This window comes from Tauraco erythrolophus, chromosome 20, assembly GCF_009769465.1.
Source record: "Tauraco erythrolophus isolate bTauEry1 chromosome 20, bTauEry1.pri, whole genome shotgun sequence".
In the NCBI taxonomy this organism is placed as follows: domain Eukaryota; kingdom Metazoa; phylum Chordata; class Aves; order Musophagiformes; family Musophagidae; genus Tauraco; species Tauraco erythrolophus.
The window spans coordinates 9,568,117-9,580,590 of record NC_141484.1 but is presented as its reverse complement, the minus strand read 5'-3'; the positions used below and the strand labels follow the sequence as shown (position 1 = coordinate 9,580,590).

Here is a 12,474-nt window from a genome sequence, read left to right as displayed (position 1 = left end):
TCTGGTACACAAACATCTCTTCCATTCAGCCATTAACAGCTAACCCAAACCTGAAGTTATCCCTACAAGGAGAGCTCTTCCCTTCTGTACATAGCACGTCTCATCCAAGGATCTCAAAACATTTCACGTACGTCAGTGATGCCTTAAAACATTTGTGCAGACGATGGAAATAGCATCGCTGTCTTCTAGGCAGTTAATGACCAGCAGCACAAGAGTAAGTGACTTCCCTGAGGTCACAGTGCAAGTCAGTGGTGATTTTGCATGACAAGCCAGGACTTCTGACCTCCCCCCATTTCCGGTAATCTCTTCAGCTCCGAGAGCAAGCGCTGCCTCGATAGGCACCTCCAACATCAAAACCCTTGTAAATCTCTTCTGGATTTTGTTAGCTATCTTGCTCTATGCCTGCCTGGGTTACTTATCAACAGCACTAGTGCTTCTGGGATGATGAATGGACTGCGAGTCCCCACCAGCAGATGATGTGAAGGAAGAGAAATATAAAGATAAATACACTTGAGTGGGATCAGATAACTGCCGCTACCGCCAGACACGAGGCAGGCAGGTGCTGCAGACTTCCCATGTCATCCTGCTGCTGCTCCTTAATCTGAACACTGCCCAGGGACAGAGAGCTGCTTTCAAAATGCGGTGGCTAGAGGTAACTAGGGGTCCAGCTGATTTTATAATAATGTCATTCCTGTAAAATATTCCCTTCTACAGTGTTAAATGAAAGAAAAAAACCACAACTGTTACAAAGAAAAAGCAGAAACTCGATTTAAATCAGTGGGGTTACTGGGATTTTGAGTAGTGTAATGCTGGGAGCTGGCTGTCAGCCTGTGCTCCCCAAAGGGAGGATGCTGCAGGAGCGGGTACTGCTGCGCACAGCTTGTCTGGTGGGATCTGCATGTCCCTGAGGGTTTAGATGTTCTCTATGTGTGTCTTCAAAAGTGCTGCTGCCTCCCCTTTTAGCATTACTGCATTAGTTAATTTACCTTTCCCGTCCTTCCATATTTTTAAAAGGTAAGTTCAATGTAGCCTTAGAAGGACTTGCTATGTAGTGCTTTTTCCTGGGAGGCTTCTGGCAAGAGCCAGCCTTGTGGGTCTCAAATGTCAAGCTGATATTTTAAAAAAACTAAAAGGCATCAAAGTGGTGTGAATTTGACGGACGTCCCTGGTGAGGTTTGCAGGAGTGCGTATATGAAGCGGTAACTGTCTCCAAAAGGCTATGTTTATGGACACACCACATTTAGCTCCAGGAATCTCCCTTGCTTTGTTTGGATGAAATCATGTTTGGTTTTAGTTAAGAATTCAGGAGCTGAATTCAAGATCCTAACGGGAATGCACAAGGAAAGGGTAACAAACATCTCAGAGAGACACTGGCCTAAACAAGCTCAAACAAACTTTAGAGATTTTACTTCTCCAGCATTAGCGCCGCTTTGATTTTAGAACTGTATCCTCTGCCAAACCTGGCTAATACTGCTGGATGGTTTGATTTTGCACAAACTTATTTACTACTTTCCCTCGGAGGGGTTTGGATGGGATCTTCTGCAATATTGAAGTTCAGCCTTCTCCAATAAATTCAACAAATGCCTCTTAACTCTTCATCTTGTTTCTTACTGTAGAAGCATTCCTAGTGTTTACAAAAATGTTTCATTTAAATTATAAATGGAGAGAACCAGAAAAGTAGAGCCCAAACATCAGAAGGAAATGTTGCAGCGGTTTTGCTTTGGTATCTTCCATTTGGCACCTTTTCTTTGGGGACAGGAAGGCTCTAGTTGGGACCACAGATAACAAAGCTCAGTTGTGACTGAGCTAGGATGAAGTTAGTCTTCACCAAAGGTGATGTACAGCACACCAGAAACCTGGTGTGGGCAGAAAGCTGGATTTCTGAGCAGAAATATTAATAATTTTTAATAACTTCTAATGTATGTCCTATTTAGGGTTTTAATAGACCTCAATAACTCCAGATACTTTGCTACCAACTGATGCATCCTTTCTCTCTGCTGTTTTTTAGATACATTCCCAAAGAAGGGCAAAAAGCTTGTATAATGATAGTAACTTTAAAGGGTACTTATAGCCTGTGAAGCTGCTGCTACAATTTTGAAGACAAAGCAATGTATTTCTTATAAGCCACAGCAATTAACTCCAATTCCCCAGAAAAACTTGAAACTAACCGTAATAACAACATTATAAGGCAAAAAAAAACCCAACAAACATTTGGGTTAAACTGTTGTCAGTCACTGGCTCTGGTGTCTCCCTGGGTGCTAGCAATGAGGATGCTGTGCAAAATGACAGGAATAAAGTTACTCTGGGTTCGACATAGAAAGAAATGTGGGAGAGGAAAGTTAGTGCTTAGGAGTCGGATTTCTCTTCCCAATGGACTTTTCCCATTCAGATACTGTAGTAACATTATACTTTCAAGATATTAAATGCTATTATATACTTTATATAATATATAATATTTTATATTATATCAGGTTGTGCCCTGATTGTGTGTAACCACTATGTTTGAAAGCCTAAAATAAAAAGCAAAATTTTCTTCCTGAGACCTCAGCATGGAAAATTGCTGCTGCCACCAGAGGGACTCAGAAATACGGCAGTAAGAGCCGAGCATCCCCAAACCCACCAAACTTCTCGGCAAAGACGTCCAACTTTCTGGGGCTGCCTCGAGGATTTCTCCAGAGCTGCGTTACCTGCTCCCATGGTTTAAGGGCTGGGCTTGGACATGAGGTTTATGCACTTTCTTCCTCTCATCATGTTGGTGGGGGAACAGATTATGGACTTAGTCATCCTGCCTGCTCTCCTTGGTTAATGCAACTGGGCAGCAAGCCGCGCGTTTTGTACCGCGCAAGGTACAACATGCTCATAAAATCACCTCGATTTCACTGGCTTCCCTGGTATTGAATCACACACTAAGTACCAAAAATAACTGCTAAAATAGCAGTTAAAATGCTCACACTCATGATTAAATTGTAATGTGGGGCTTTTGAGCACTTATTGCAAATTTGGTTTTAAAAAGCGAGGAGAAAGATGATCAAAAAATGTGTGTTTGAAGGTAAAGTCTTCAAAAATTCAGAAAGGTTCAAATGGATTCTCCTGTGTCTGATGGAAACAACCATTGTCCCACAAAGGACTGGTGTTTTCTCTTTTCAAGTGAGAGAGTGGAAAAATTGCCATTGCTGCAGCAGATACGACCTCAGATTAAAGGAAGGAAAGAGCGCTTCGGATGAAGCTGCGTTTCTTTCACAATCTGGGGTTTTTTTGGTTGTAAAAACCAAAACCCTAAGGGGTGTTGTAAAAGATTTTTCTAGTGATTAAACTATTTTCTTTCTTGTAAAGCATGTATGGAGTTTTGCAGTGACAACCTCTGGCCCAACAGGAAAAACGCAGTTGCTTTCCCCAAAATTACCATTTCCCATTTTGCTGAAGAACTAGCTGTGGCACTAAACCTGCAGCAAAATTTCATTTATAATTCAAAAAAAACCCTCAAAACACATTAAGAACCACAGGATTACAATGATTTGGGTATGATAAATGATCCCAGGGTACATGTAGCTTGCTGCCTTGGAATGTAAGAGAATAGCCAAAGTAAAATTGTTTTCAGGGAAATCCCCACGTTTTGCTCAGGACCAGCCCAACTGACTTGCCTGTTGTTACTTCAGCCCTGGCCTGAGATGCTTCAGGTTTACTGTAAGTGACAAGATACGTAGAGTTTGCAAAGACCCACCATCTGCGTTCTGGTTACGTGTCTATCTCGATTTTCACACGCTTTTGCAGCCTCTGTGGCTGTGGGGAAAAGGTGTCGTTCTAATGTCATGATTTTGGGAGTCCTGACTCATCCCTTTTAGTGCTGATTCCAGGTAATCCGCCTCCCTCATGCAGAAAACAGCCCGAGGTGCTTTAGAGTAGTTTTTCATGGTTTTGCACACAGGGAGATGTGCTTATGAATGCTGAGACCCTACCAAACCCAAACCATCACCCTCCCCAAAATACTCTGCGTCAGCCGCAGGCAAAGCTGCCCCTTACGGGTAACTTAAAGGTTGTGTCAGCCCCGGACGGGACTCTCTGCTATACACAGGCAGCAGCAATCCCCTTCCAAAGTTAACTACCAGATTAATTTGGTTTTGTTTGTTAAAGGAAGATACATGAAGACTGTGTCCTTGTTTCCAAAACACGAGCACAGCCAGAAGAGTCAAAGCTCACCCGATTACGGGCACCAGGAACTCAGTTAAAACATCTGCTCTTGCGGGATATTTATGAAGTGGGTCAAACCTACTGACTTTTGGCAGTTTAACTGGTCCGACGGGACAGTAAGAGGGATGCTGTTTATGTAATTAATCTTCTAAATCGAGCTCTGACCCCTGGGAGTGCGAGGGGCTCCCGAGCAGTCGCGTTTGTGAAGGTCTGCACCGTGTCGTGCTTCCTGCGCTGCCGAAGAGCCGTCATTCATCACACACGCAGCATCTTCTGATCGCCGGCCCGTTCTGCGTCTTACACAGGCTCTCCACTGCCCCAGTGACATGGTTTGTGGGTGTCATCAAATTTACTGGTTCTCTTGATAGAGCGACCTTGTACGGCTTTATTAGAGTCTGATGGGAGAGAGGAGCAGCGCTGAGATGGGACCGGGCTGAAACACATACTGGTTGAAAACCTGATGAGTGACCAATATCCAGTATTTTGCATGTCATCTGGATGCTCCTCCATCAACCCTTTGATGTTTAATGCTCTGATGATGTGGCACAGAAAGCACATTCCCTACGTGATGCTGCGCAGAGGAACAGAATCCCATCTGGGGACTGATGGGATGCCTCAGGAAGCGTATTTCAAAGCAAACTTTTCTGTTTGCTTATCCCACATTAGGTTACAAGAGTAGATCTCATCTGCTCTGTACTTCCATCCCTTTTTTTTTATAGGCACAACTCCTTTTCAGCTTCCCCTTCTTATTGATAACTATGTTTTTAGATGTTTTAATGTAAATGCTTTTTTTCAAAGCAGAAACTGTATGCCCTCTCTTTTTGATACCTATACAGCTCTTTCATCATCTGCTTCCCCTTACACACCTGTTATAGGTATACACTATGCCTTGCAACTATTTCATACATGATCATCATCCATCCTATAGCAGCCTTGTAACGCTGTAGTGGGTAAGTGGCCTTCCAAGGACCTTCTTCTAAAGCCAAGCAATGGAAATCAAGACACATTGGTACAGTGTCAGGTCAGGCTCCTGATTTGGTTGAGTTTTTCTTTCTGCAGCCATAAGGAAATTTATTTTTTTTTTGTCGGAGGTTGGCAAACAGCATGTGCTACACCTGGAAGGGATGCAGCCATGCTTGGCTCTGCCAAGACGTCTGTCCAGCTGCACGATTACGCTGCCTGAGAGCAGGAGGCACAGCACACCTCACAGATGACGCACGAACTCCAGCCTTCCCACACCACCTTTTGAGTTAAGTCTTATCTTTGTTATTCTTATAGGGGAGTGACTTCCAGCCTCAGAAATGGGAAGCAAAGGAAAAGTAACAATGACTTCAGAATGAATTAATTAAAAAATGAATTAGTTCCTGAAAGCTCATTCCTAAAAATTGTCAAAGCCCGCTCTCCCTGCCAATTCCCAATATGAACTGTGTGTTAAACCCCTGTTTCATAAGGAAATGGACACCATTAGGTCTATTTATACTGCCCAGTATGGTAGTCAACACAATACTGGAACATGACAAAGTTGTCACCTGTGTTTCCAAGACAGTCCTGTGGTTACATGCAATAAAAGCAAGTCTAAGGTGAGTTTACCTATTTCTACTTATTTCAGGTGAGTTACTACCCAAAAAGCACCCCAACAACTGCATCTATTAGAAGAATGCCTGACTCCCGGCACAGCAACATGCTTCCTTGGTGTTCATCCAACGTGTGCCCCGAAGGGTTTATTTTTCTGCTGTTAGTTGAGTGGATAGTGCTGTTAGTTGGATTTTATAATCCAGCGTGTGGCTGTGCTGCGTTCTCTGCTCCCAATCCATGGCTGCGGTGTCGGCACTTCGTGTCTCTGCTTTACACAAACGTAGCCTGAAGTCTGGTGTGTGACACGAGAGGATCGCCCAGGACACGGGAACCCAGTAACGCTGCAGGGCTGGGGTGGGACGCCTCTCAAGCAGATGGGGGTAGGGGTATGCCATAAAAAAGTGGAACTGACTGTTCCTTAGGCAACTGTCTGCAGTTTCAGAAGTCCCTGGGCACCACTAGCTGATGACAATAGTTTATGCAACTCGTACCGTGGTTTGCTTATCCCCAGAGTCTTTCCCAGAGCAGGAAAGAGGAATATTAAGCCCAACTTCACCCCCACATACAGAGAACAGGTGGGTACAGCAGCCTCTCCCCTGGTAAATAAACACCCTGAGCTGGGCAAAGAGACCATGCGAGGGGAAACCTGATGATGGTCCACTTTTATTCAGTGTTTATTTTATAAACTGAGGTTTTTACAATTGTTTAGATGTTTACAGGCATCTCTTGTATCTGTGTGAAGGTTTACTACAAGACGCCAAGTGAGGAGAAAATGAGCAGAATACATGGAGGCAAAATATTTTTGATGAAATGATATGAATAAATTTGTCCCTTTTATGATAAGTCTCATGATACAGGATTCAGTTATTTTTCTTAGAGCCTCAGGTCTTTGAGTGATAGGACTATAAGACATTTTTCTTTATTTCACAGGTAAATTTTCAGTTTTCAAGCCCTGTTGACTGGTGAGAAAGCGACCAGCTTAAAAAAAAAATCAGTGGCAAATTCAAATCACCTTAGGTAGAAACCTTAAAAGATTACAAGGGTTTTTTTTAGGTAATCCTGTGGTTTCTGACAGCTTACCTTGTGGTTTTTGAATGCCTGGAGTTCGAAGTGCTGCTGCAATGAATTTTAAAATAGAGACCTTAAGCTCGATGAAACTGTAGTGCACTATAACATACCAGGAAATAGGAAAAGGGTCCCTTTACACACTCTAGAAACAGATATAGGGCAAACTCGAGGCTTGCAGCTAAATTAAGCAATATCAGGAGAATTTCTGACTTTGTGGATCTGACCCAGCTGTAGCCAGAGAATAGCACCGAGAAAGCACACTGGAGAAACTGTGCAGAGCTGGAGCTGGGCAAAACTCAGCAAAGCGTGAAAAGAGTTTGCAGAACTGAACAAAGTATCCACCTCATCTTCTGCACCCGAAAACCTGATGGATTTGTCCCTGCTGGCCACTGGCTCCCGGCAGCACCCCCCTGACAGCCCTAAGCCAGACAGAAATTCAAACACATCTCACAGTACTTGGCTTCACGCAACTTCTTGCTCCTAACCGGAGTGACCACCAGAAATGAGTTTTTAGGACCCTTGAGGGCTAAGGGGTCCCAACATCCTACCTTGGCCAGACGCTCTGCTGGTCCTGGTGTCTCTGGAGCGCCTCCTCTTCCTCACTTGTCCTTCAGCGTGGCCATGCCCAGGGCCTCTGAGCTGTAGTCATACTGGTTGCTGGAGGACATGGACCGTCCCCAGGAGCACTGCAGGTTGGAGCCCCTCTTGCGAAAGGAGGATGTGAACCTGTAGAAGTTGCGGTGCCTGTTGCGCAGGTATTCCCGGTAGTTTTTGGTGAGCAAGGTGTAGAGGAAGGGGTTGATGCAGCTGTTGCTGTAGGTCAGGCAGGTCACCAGGTAGTTAATGCACTTCTGGGTTTGGGTGGTGAGCTGCAGGGAGCTGCTGTAGAGTCGCACCAGCTGCCAGATCCAAAATGGCAGGAAGCAGGCCCAGAAGACCAGCACGATGCTGAAAATCATGATGAGGACCTTCTGCCGAGGGGATCTCTTGCTCTTCTCCTTGTGGGGGGGGTTCCTCTGGGACTCCAGGTAGGTCCTGGCCAGGCGCGTGTAGAGGAAGCCAATGATGATTCCCGGGGCCATGATGCTGGTGCTGAAGAGCACCGTCAGGTAGGTCCGGTAGGCGTCCACGCTCCAGGTAGGCGCACACATCCTCTTCACCTTGCCCTCTGCCTTGCCCCCCTCGGTCAGGGTGACCATCAGCATCATGGGCAGGGTAAGGAGCAGCGAGACCGACCAGACGGCCCCCGCCGTGACCTTCCGGTAGCCACGCGACCGCTTCAGGGTGTCCAGGGGCCGGGTGACGGCCAGGTAGCGCTCAGTGCACATAAGGGTGAGGGTGAAGATGCTGGCGTGCATGGTGAGCAGGTCGAGGCTGAGCAGGATGCGGCACCCCAGGTCCCCGAAGTACCAGTCCTGGGCCAGGTAGGTGCAGACGATGAAGGGGATGGTGGAGAGGTAGAGGAGGTCTGCCAGGGCCAGGCTGACGATGGAGCTGTACATGGGGGCGGCGCAGCGCGCCGAGTGGCACATCACCACCAGCGTGTACACGTTGCCCGCCACCCCGGCCACGTACATCACCGACAGCACCGTCCCGAAGGCCGAGGGGATGAGCAGGGGGCCGCCCCCGGGGGACCCGCCGCCCGCCGCCGCCGCCGCCGAGGCGTTGCCCCCCGCCGCCGCCGTCCCGTTGGGCTCCATGGGCGGCGGCGGCGGCCCCGCAGCGTCGCACCGGCCCCGGAGCTCCCGGCCCCGCCGGCGGCCGCTCCGCCCCGCGCGGGAGGCAGGGCGGTGCCGGGCCGCCCGCGGGGCTGCCCTCGGGGGAAGGGCTCCCGCCGCCGCCGCCGCCCCCCGCCCCGCCGGGGCTCCCCTTCTCCGCGCCCGGAGGGCGAGCGGGCGGCTCCCGCTCCGCCGTCCGCCCGGTGCGGGGCCGGCAGCGCGGAGCGGAGCGGAGCGGGCGGGCAGGTGCCGTCCCGGAGGAGGCGGCTCCGTGCGGGGCCCGCAGCGGGCGGGGGGCGGGAGGCAGCGTGCGGCCGCGCAGAGCCGCGCTCGGCCCGGGGGGGGACCCCGGGGGGGACCCGGCGGGGACGGGCTCCCCGGGCTGGGAGCAGACTTGGAGCGCTCCGTGCGCCCCGCGGAGCGGATCCCGCCCCGCAGGTGTGGGCTGCGGGAGCTTCCTAAAAAGTTTTCGTGGCCGCCCGGCTGGGATGCGGCTCTTCTCGCCCGCGTTAGCGTCTTTGGCGAGGGGAACCCGTGGCTTTGCTCCATCGGTCAAAGAAATCTCTGTGGGCTGTAAGGCGGGTCCGAGATACTCCGTGTGCTTCTCAAGTAGACAGCACGTAGTGTTCGCGTATATTCGGAGATGATGGAGATGGATGCAAACCCGGGGCTGAAATAGCCCCGTTTTGGGGTTTTTTGTGTCTTTTTTGTTTGTTTTTTAGTAGCTCATATTTTGAATTTTACTCTGATAGTATGGCAATGTTATATTAAGATTTAAAATTGGGCTTTAGTGACAGCTGATTCACCTGAAGAGGGTGATGTACAGAGTGTGATGAATGAGGTTTACAGAGGCGACTTTTCCAAACAGCAAATCTGGGGACAGTTGCAAAATCAATGAGTGCCTTATGTTTCGATCTTATTTTAGAGAAAGCAGAGATTAGGGCCATCCATAGTAAAAGGACAGCTTTCCAGAGATACAAGAGTGCTGTATTTCTTCAGCTGTCATTGATTTCCAACAGGAATTAACTGGCTTTTATGCCTTCAAACGTTTCTACTTGCATCCAGAGTGCTAAAATGACTGCTATGTATTTATTTGCTTGTTTTAATCCCACCTCAAAGTGCTTTTGTACAAACTGTCATCTAATTCTCTGTGCCGTGCTACAAAGTGGTGAAAGTCTTATTGACTCGTAGGAGCAGGATTCAGCCCTATAAAAATATTGTGTTGAATACTTGGTTGTAATTTGTTGCAAAGTTAACACACACACACGTAACTTTGCTTTCCTACCCCGTACTGCTCATGAATGTACGTGTCTCTTTCCAAAGCTCTCCAGATGCTTAAAGCTATATTCAATAAGGTAGCTGGTTCAAACATGATTAGAATGCTGGTGAGGGACAAGAATCTAAATTGAATTATTGTCAGGCAGGGATTTGCTTTGTCAGATTCAGCTATTGCACTGCAAAGTTTAGATCCAGGCACTGAGATGGAGATTTTTTTTTCACTGGAAGTTGGGACTTAGTCCCGTGCCAGCGCCCTCAGCCGCCCTGCATTCCTCTGCGGCAGCTGGACCCAGCAGCTGGGAATGCAGGCAGATACTTTACTGGGGCCAAATCCTGCCTGCATGGCAGTCAAGGGGATTGACTGTCACAGACTCCACGTAAGATCCGGGTTTGGCATAAATCATCTCTGAGAATTAAGTTGCGTGCAACTTTTGCAGTCCTGTCTCCTTTTTGTTTTGAAGCTGTTCTCTGCGCTGTTTTGGTTTTTGGCCAGGACAGAGGGCCAAAAGAGGATAGAATAAATATTTTGTTGTCTGCCATGTTACCTGATTTGTTTTGGGTGATCACACGAGATGGGAGAGATAAGCAGTGTGATGCATTCTTCTCAATAGAGAAATACTTACTCTGTTTAGTAAATACCTAATTTCAACTTCGCTTTTTTCCTTCCAGTAGAAGAATACCTAATTGAGCAACGCTAAGCGTTAGCGAGTCTGCGAGACACTTGTTTTGTTAAACATGTAGGATACTCACATGTATCCATGGGAACTTGCTCCTATTAAACTCTTAAAAAATTTGCTGCCTGAAGTCGTTTTTCAGCAGAGCGAAGCCTGTTCTCTAAGAGGCACTTCTCTCCTCCGATGCTCTGCTCTTGCGACACACCGAGTCTCTTCTGCACGCTCGCAAGAACTGCCATAGCACTGGCTGCCTGATGGAATTGAGTCTGGAGCGTATGACAACCGTGATCAATCAGAGGTAGAAAGGGGACAACGCAGGAGTCTGGAATACTGATGTTTCCCGTTTGTCTGTGTACACAAGATACACATTTTTCAGCAGTGTAGGTGACAAGCTACCAGGAGTGGTGAATTTTCCATTTCTCCAGATGTCTAAGTAAAGACTGCAAGTGCCTTTCTGGAAGATGTATTTTAATCAAATAGACATACGGAGCTCAGTGCAGAATTACTGTCAGAATAAGTCCTCAGGGACGTATTGCACACAAAGCCAAGTCATCAAGGATCAAATTGTCTTTTATGAACCTCAAAATCTGTTAATCCCCATGTGTTTTTTCTTGTAATATTCTAAGAAGTATTGATATGAAAATGATTAATAATGTACTTCATGTGCCAGATGTGCCCTCTGGAGGCATTTGTGCTAAGGCACAAAAACATACTCGGACATCTTAAAATATAGCTCCATTTGGCATTTTATTGTCTGTTTTGAATAGGAATTTTTTTCAGGTGCTCAGTGCCTAATTTTAGAATTTCCTAACAAAATTGTCTGCTTATTAGGAAGTAGATAATAGCAGTCTACATGATGAGGGCCATTTGAGTAGCCATGTCCAAGGTCTTTTTTATAAACCCCTTGGTTTACGCAGTGAATAGCTGGTACTCTTTTGTTTGGTTATGAAGGTCAGAGTATATATGGTGGGCAGCTGAAAGCTGTACTCTTGGCAAATTGAAAGGCAGCTCTTACTGCTCCATTCAGCCGTCATGGGCTTCAAAACTAAGTGCTGAATGGGCTAAAGGGAGGCAGAGAGTGTTTGGAAGTGGAGGCTCCTCGTTAGGGACTGTCGCTGTAAGCCATTGTCCTCCTGAAGCGCCTTCTGGACGGAATTTTATAGTTGAGAGTGAATTTTTGCCTCCTTCTCAGCATCCATCAGCTCTGAGGGTACTGATGCCATGGTGCACAGATCCAGCCTTTGCACGGGATTGCTTTTAGTTGTGCTAGTTCTTCCTGGCCAGGCGAGCACTGCTGTTTCTTGCAATGTTCTTGTGCCCTGTCACCACATGGCCGCTGCTCCCTTCCCGTCGGATTCCGACTCAGCAGGAAGTGAAGAGACTTAACTGGTCAGTTGGCAAAGCATCAGGAAAGTATTTAGCTTTTGTCAAGTTCAGAGAGGTCTTGATATAGCATCCATGTAAGAAAGGCAGAGATTGAGGTGTCTCTGTAGAAGCCCAAGGGTGAGGTTGGTTAGATCCCGAACATGTGCTGTCAGATGAGACCCATACATTCATTTCTTGATCCTAAACTTAGAGGCTCAGAGTTGTCATCTGTTAGGTTAGAGCCTGTAAATGGAATGTACTGTTGTAGTGGAAGTGGATGACAGAGAGGTATCGAAAGCAACTGCAGCATAATATCCCGCGGGATGCCCACAGACGCATTGCTTATCTCTATAGCCTGCACCATATAGAACCTTTTCTCAAGTTACTAACACACTAATATATAATCTCTGCAGCTTGGAAATTGAATCTCATTGGAACAATGTTTATACTCTGCAATAATATGCATAGGTCTTCATCTGTCTTTGAAATTGTTTCTGAACCAGAATCATCACTCAGGTGCAAAGGATTATTTAAACCCATGGATTGTGCACAGCATGACCCACTGAGCTCAGTGGAGTCCCTCCCGACCTGCAAAGCTATAAGCAAAA

The 12,474-nt window shown here is 47.0% G+C and overlaps 1 protein-coding gene across 1 annotated transcript; it reads right to left on the bottom strand.

The window, feature by feature from the left end:
* Positions 1 to 7,430: 7,430 nt before the first annotated feature.
* On the bottom strand, positions 7,431 to 8,531 carry LOC104379304 (urotensin-2 receptor). Its single transcript, XM_086624177.1, has one exon. It carries the CDS (start codon positions 8,529 to 8,531, stop codon positions 7,431 to 7,433), a length of 1,101 nt encoding a protein of 366 aa, XP_086480303.1.
* Between the last annotated feature and the right edge of the window lie 3,943 nt (positions 8,532 to 12,474).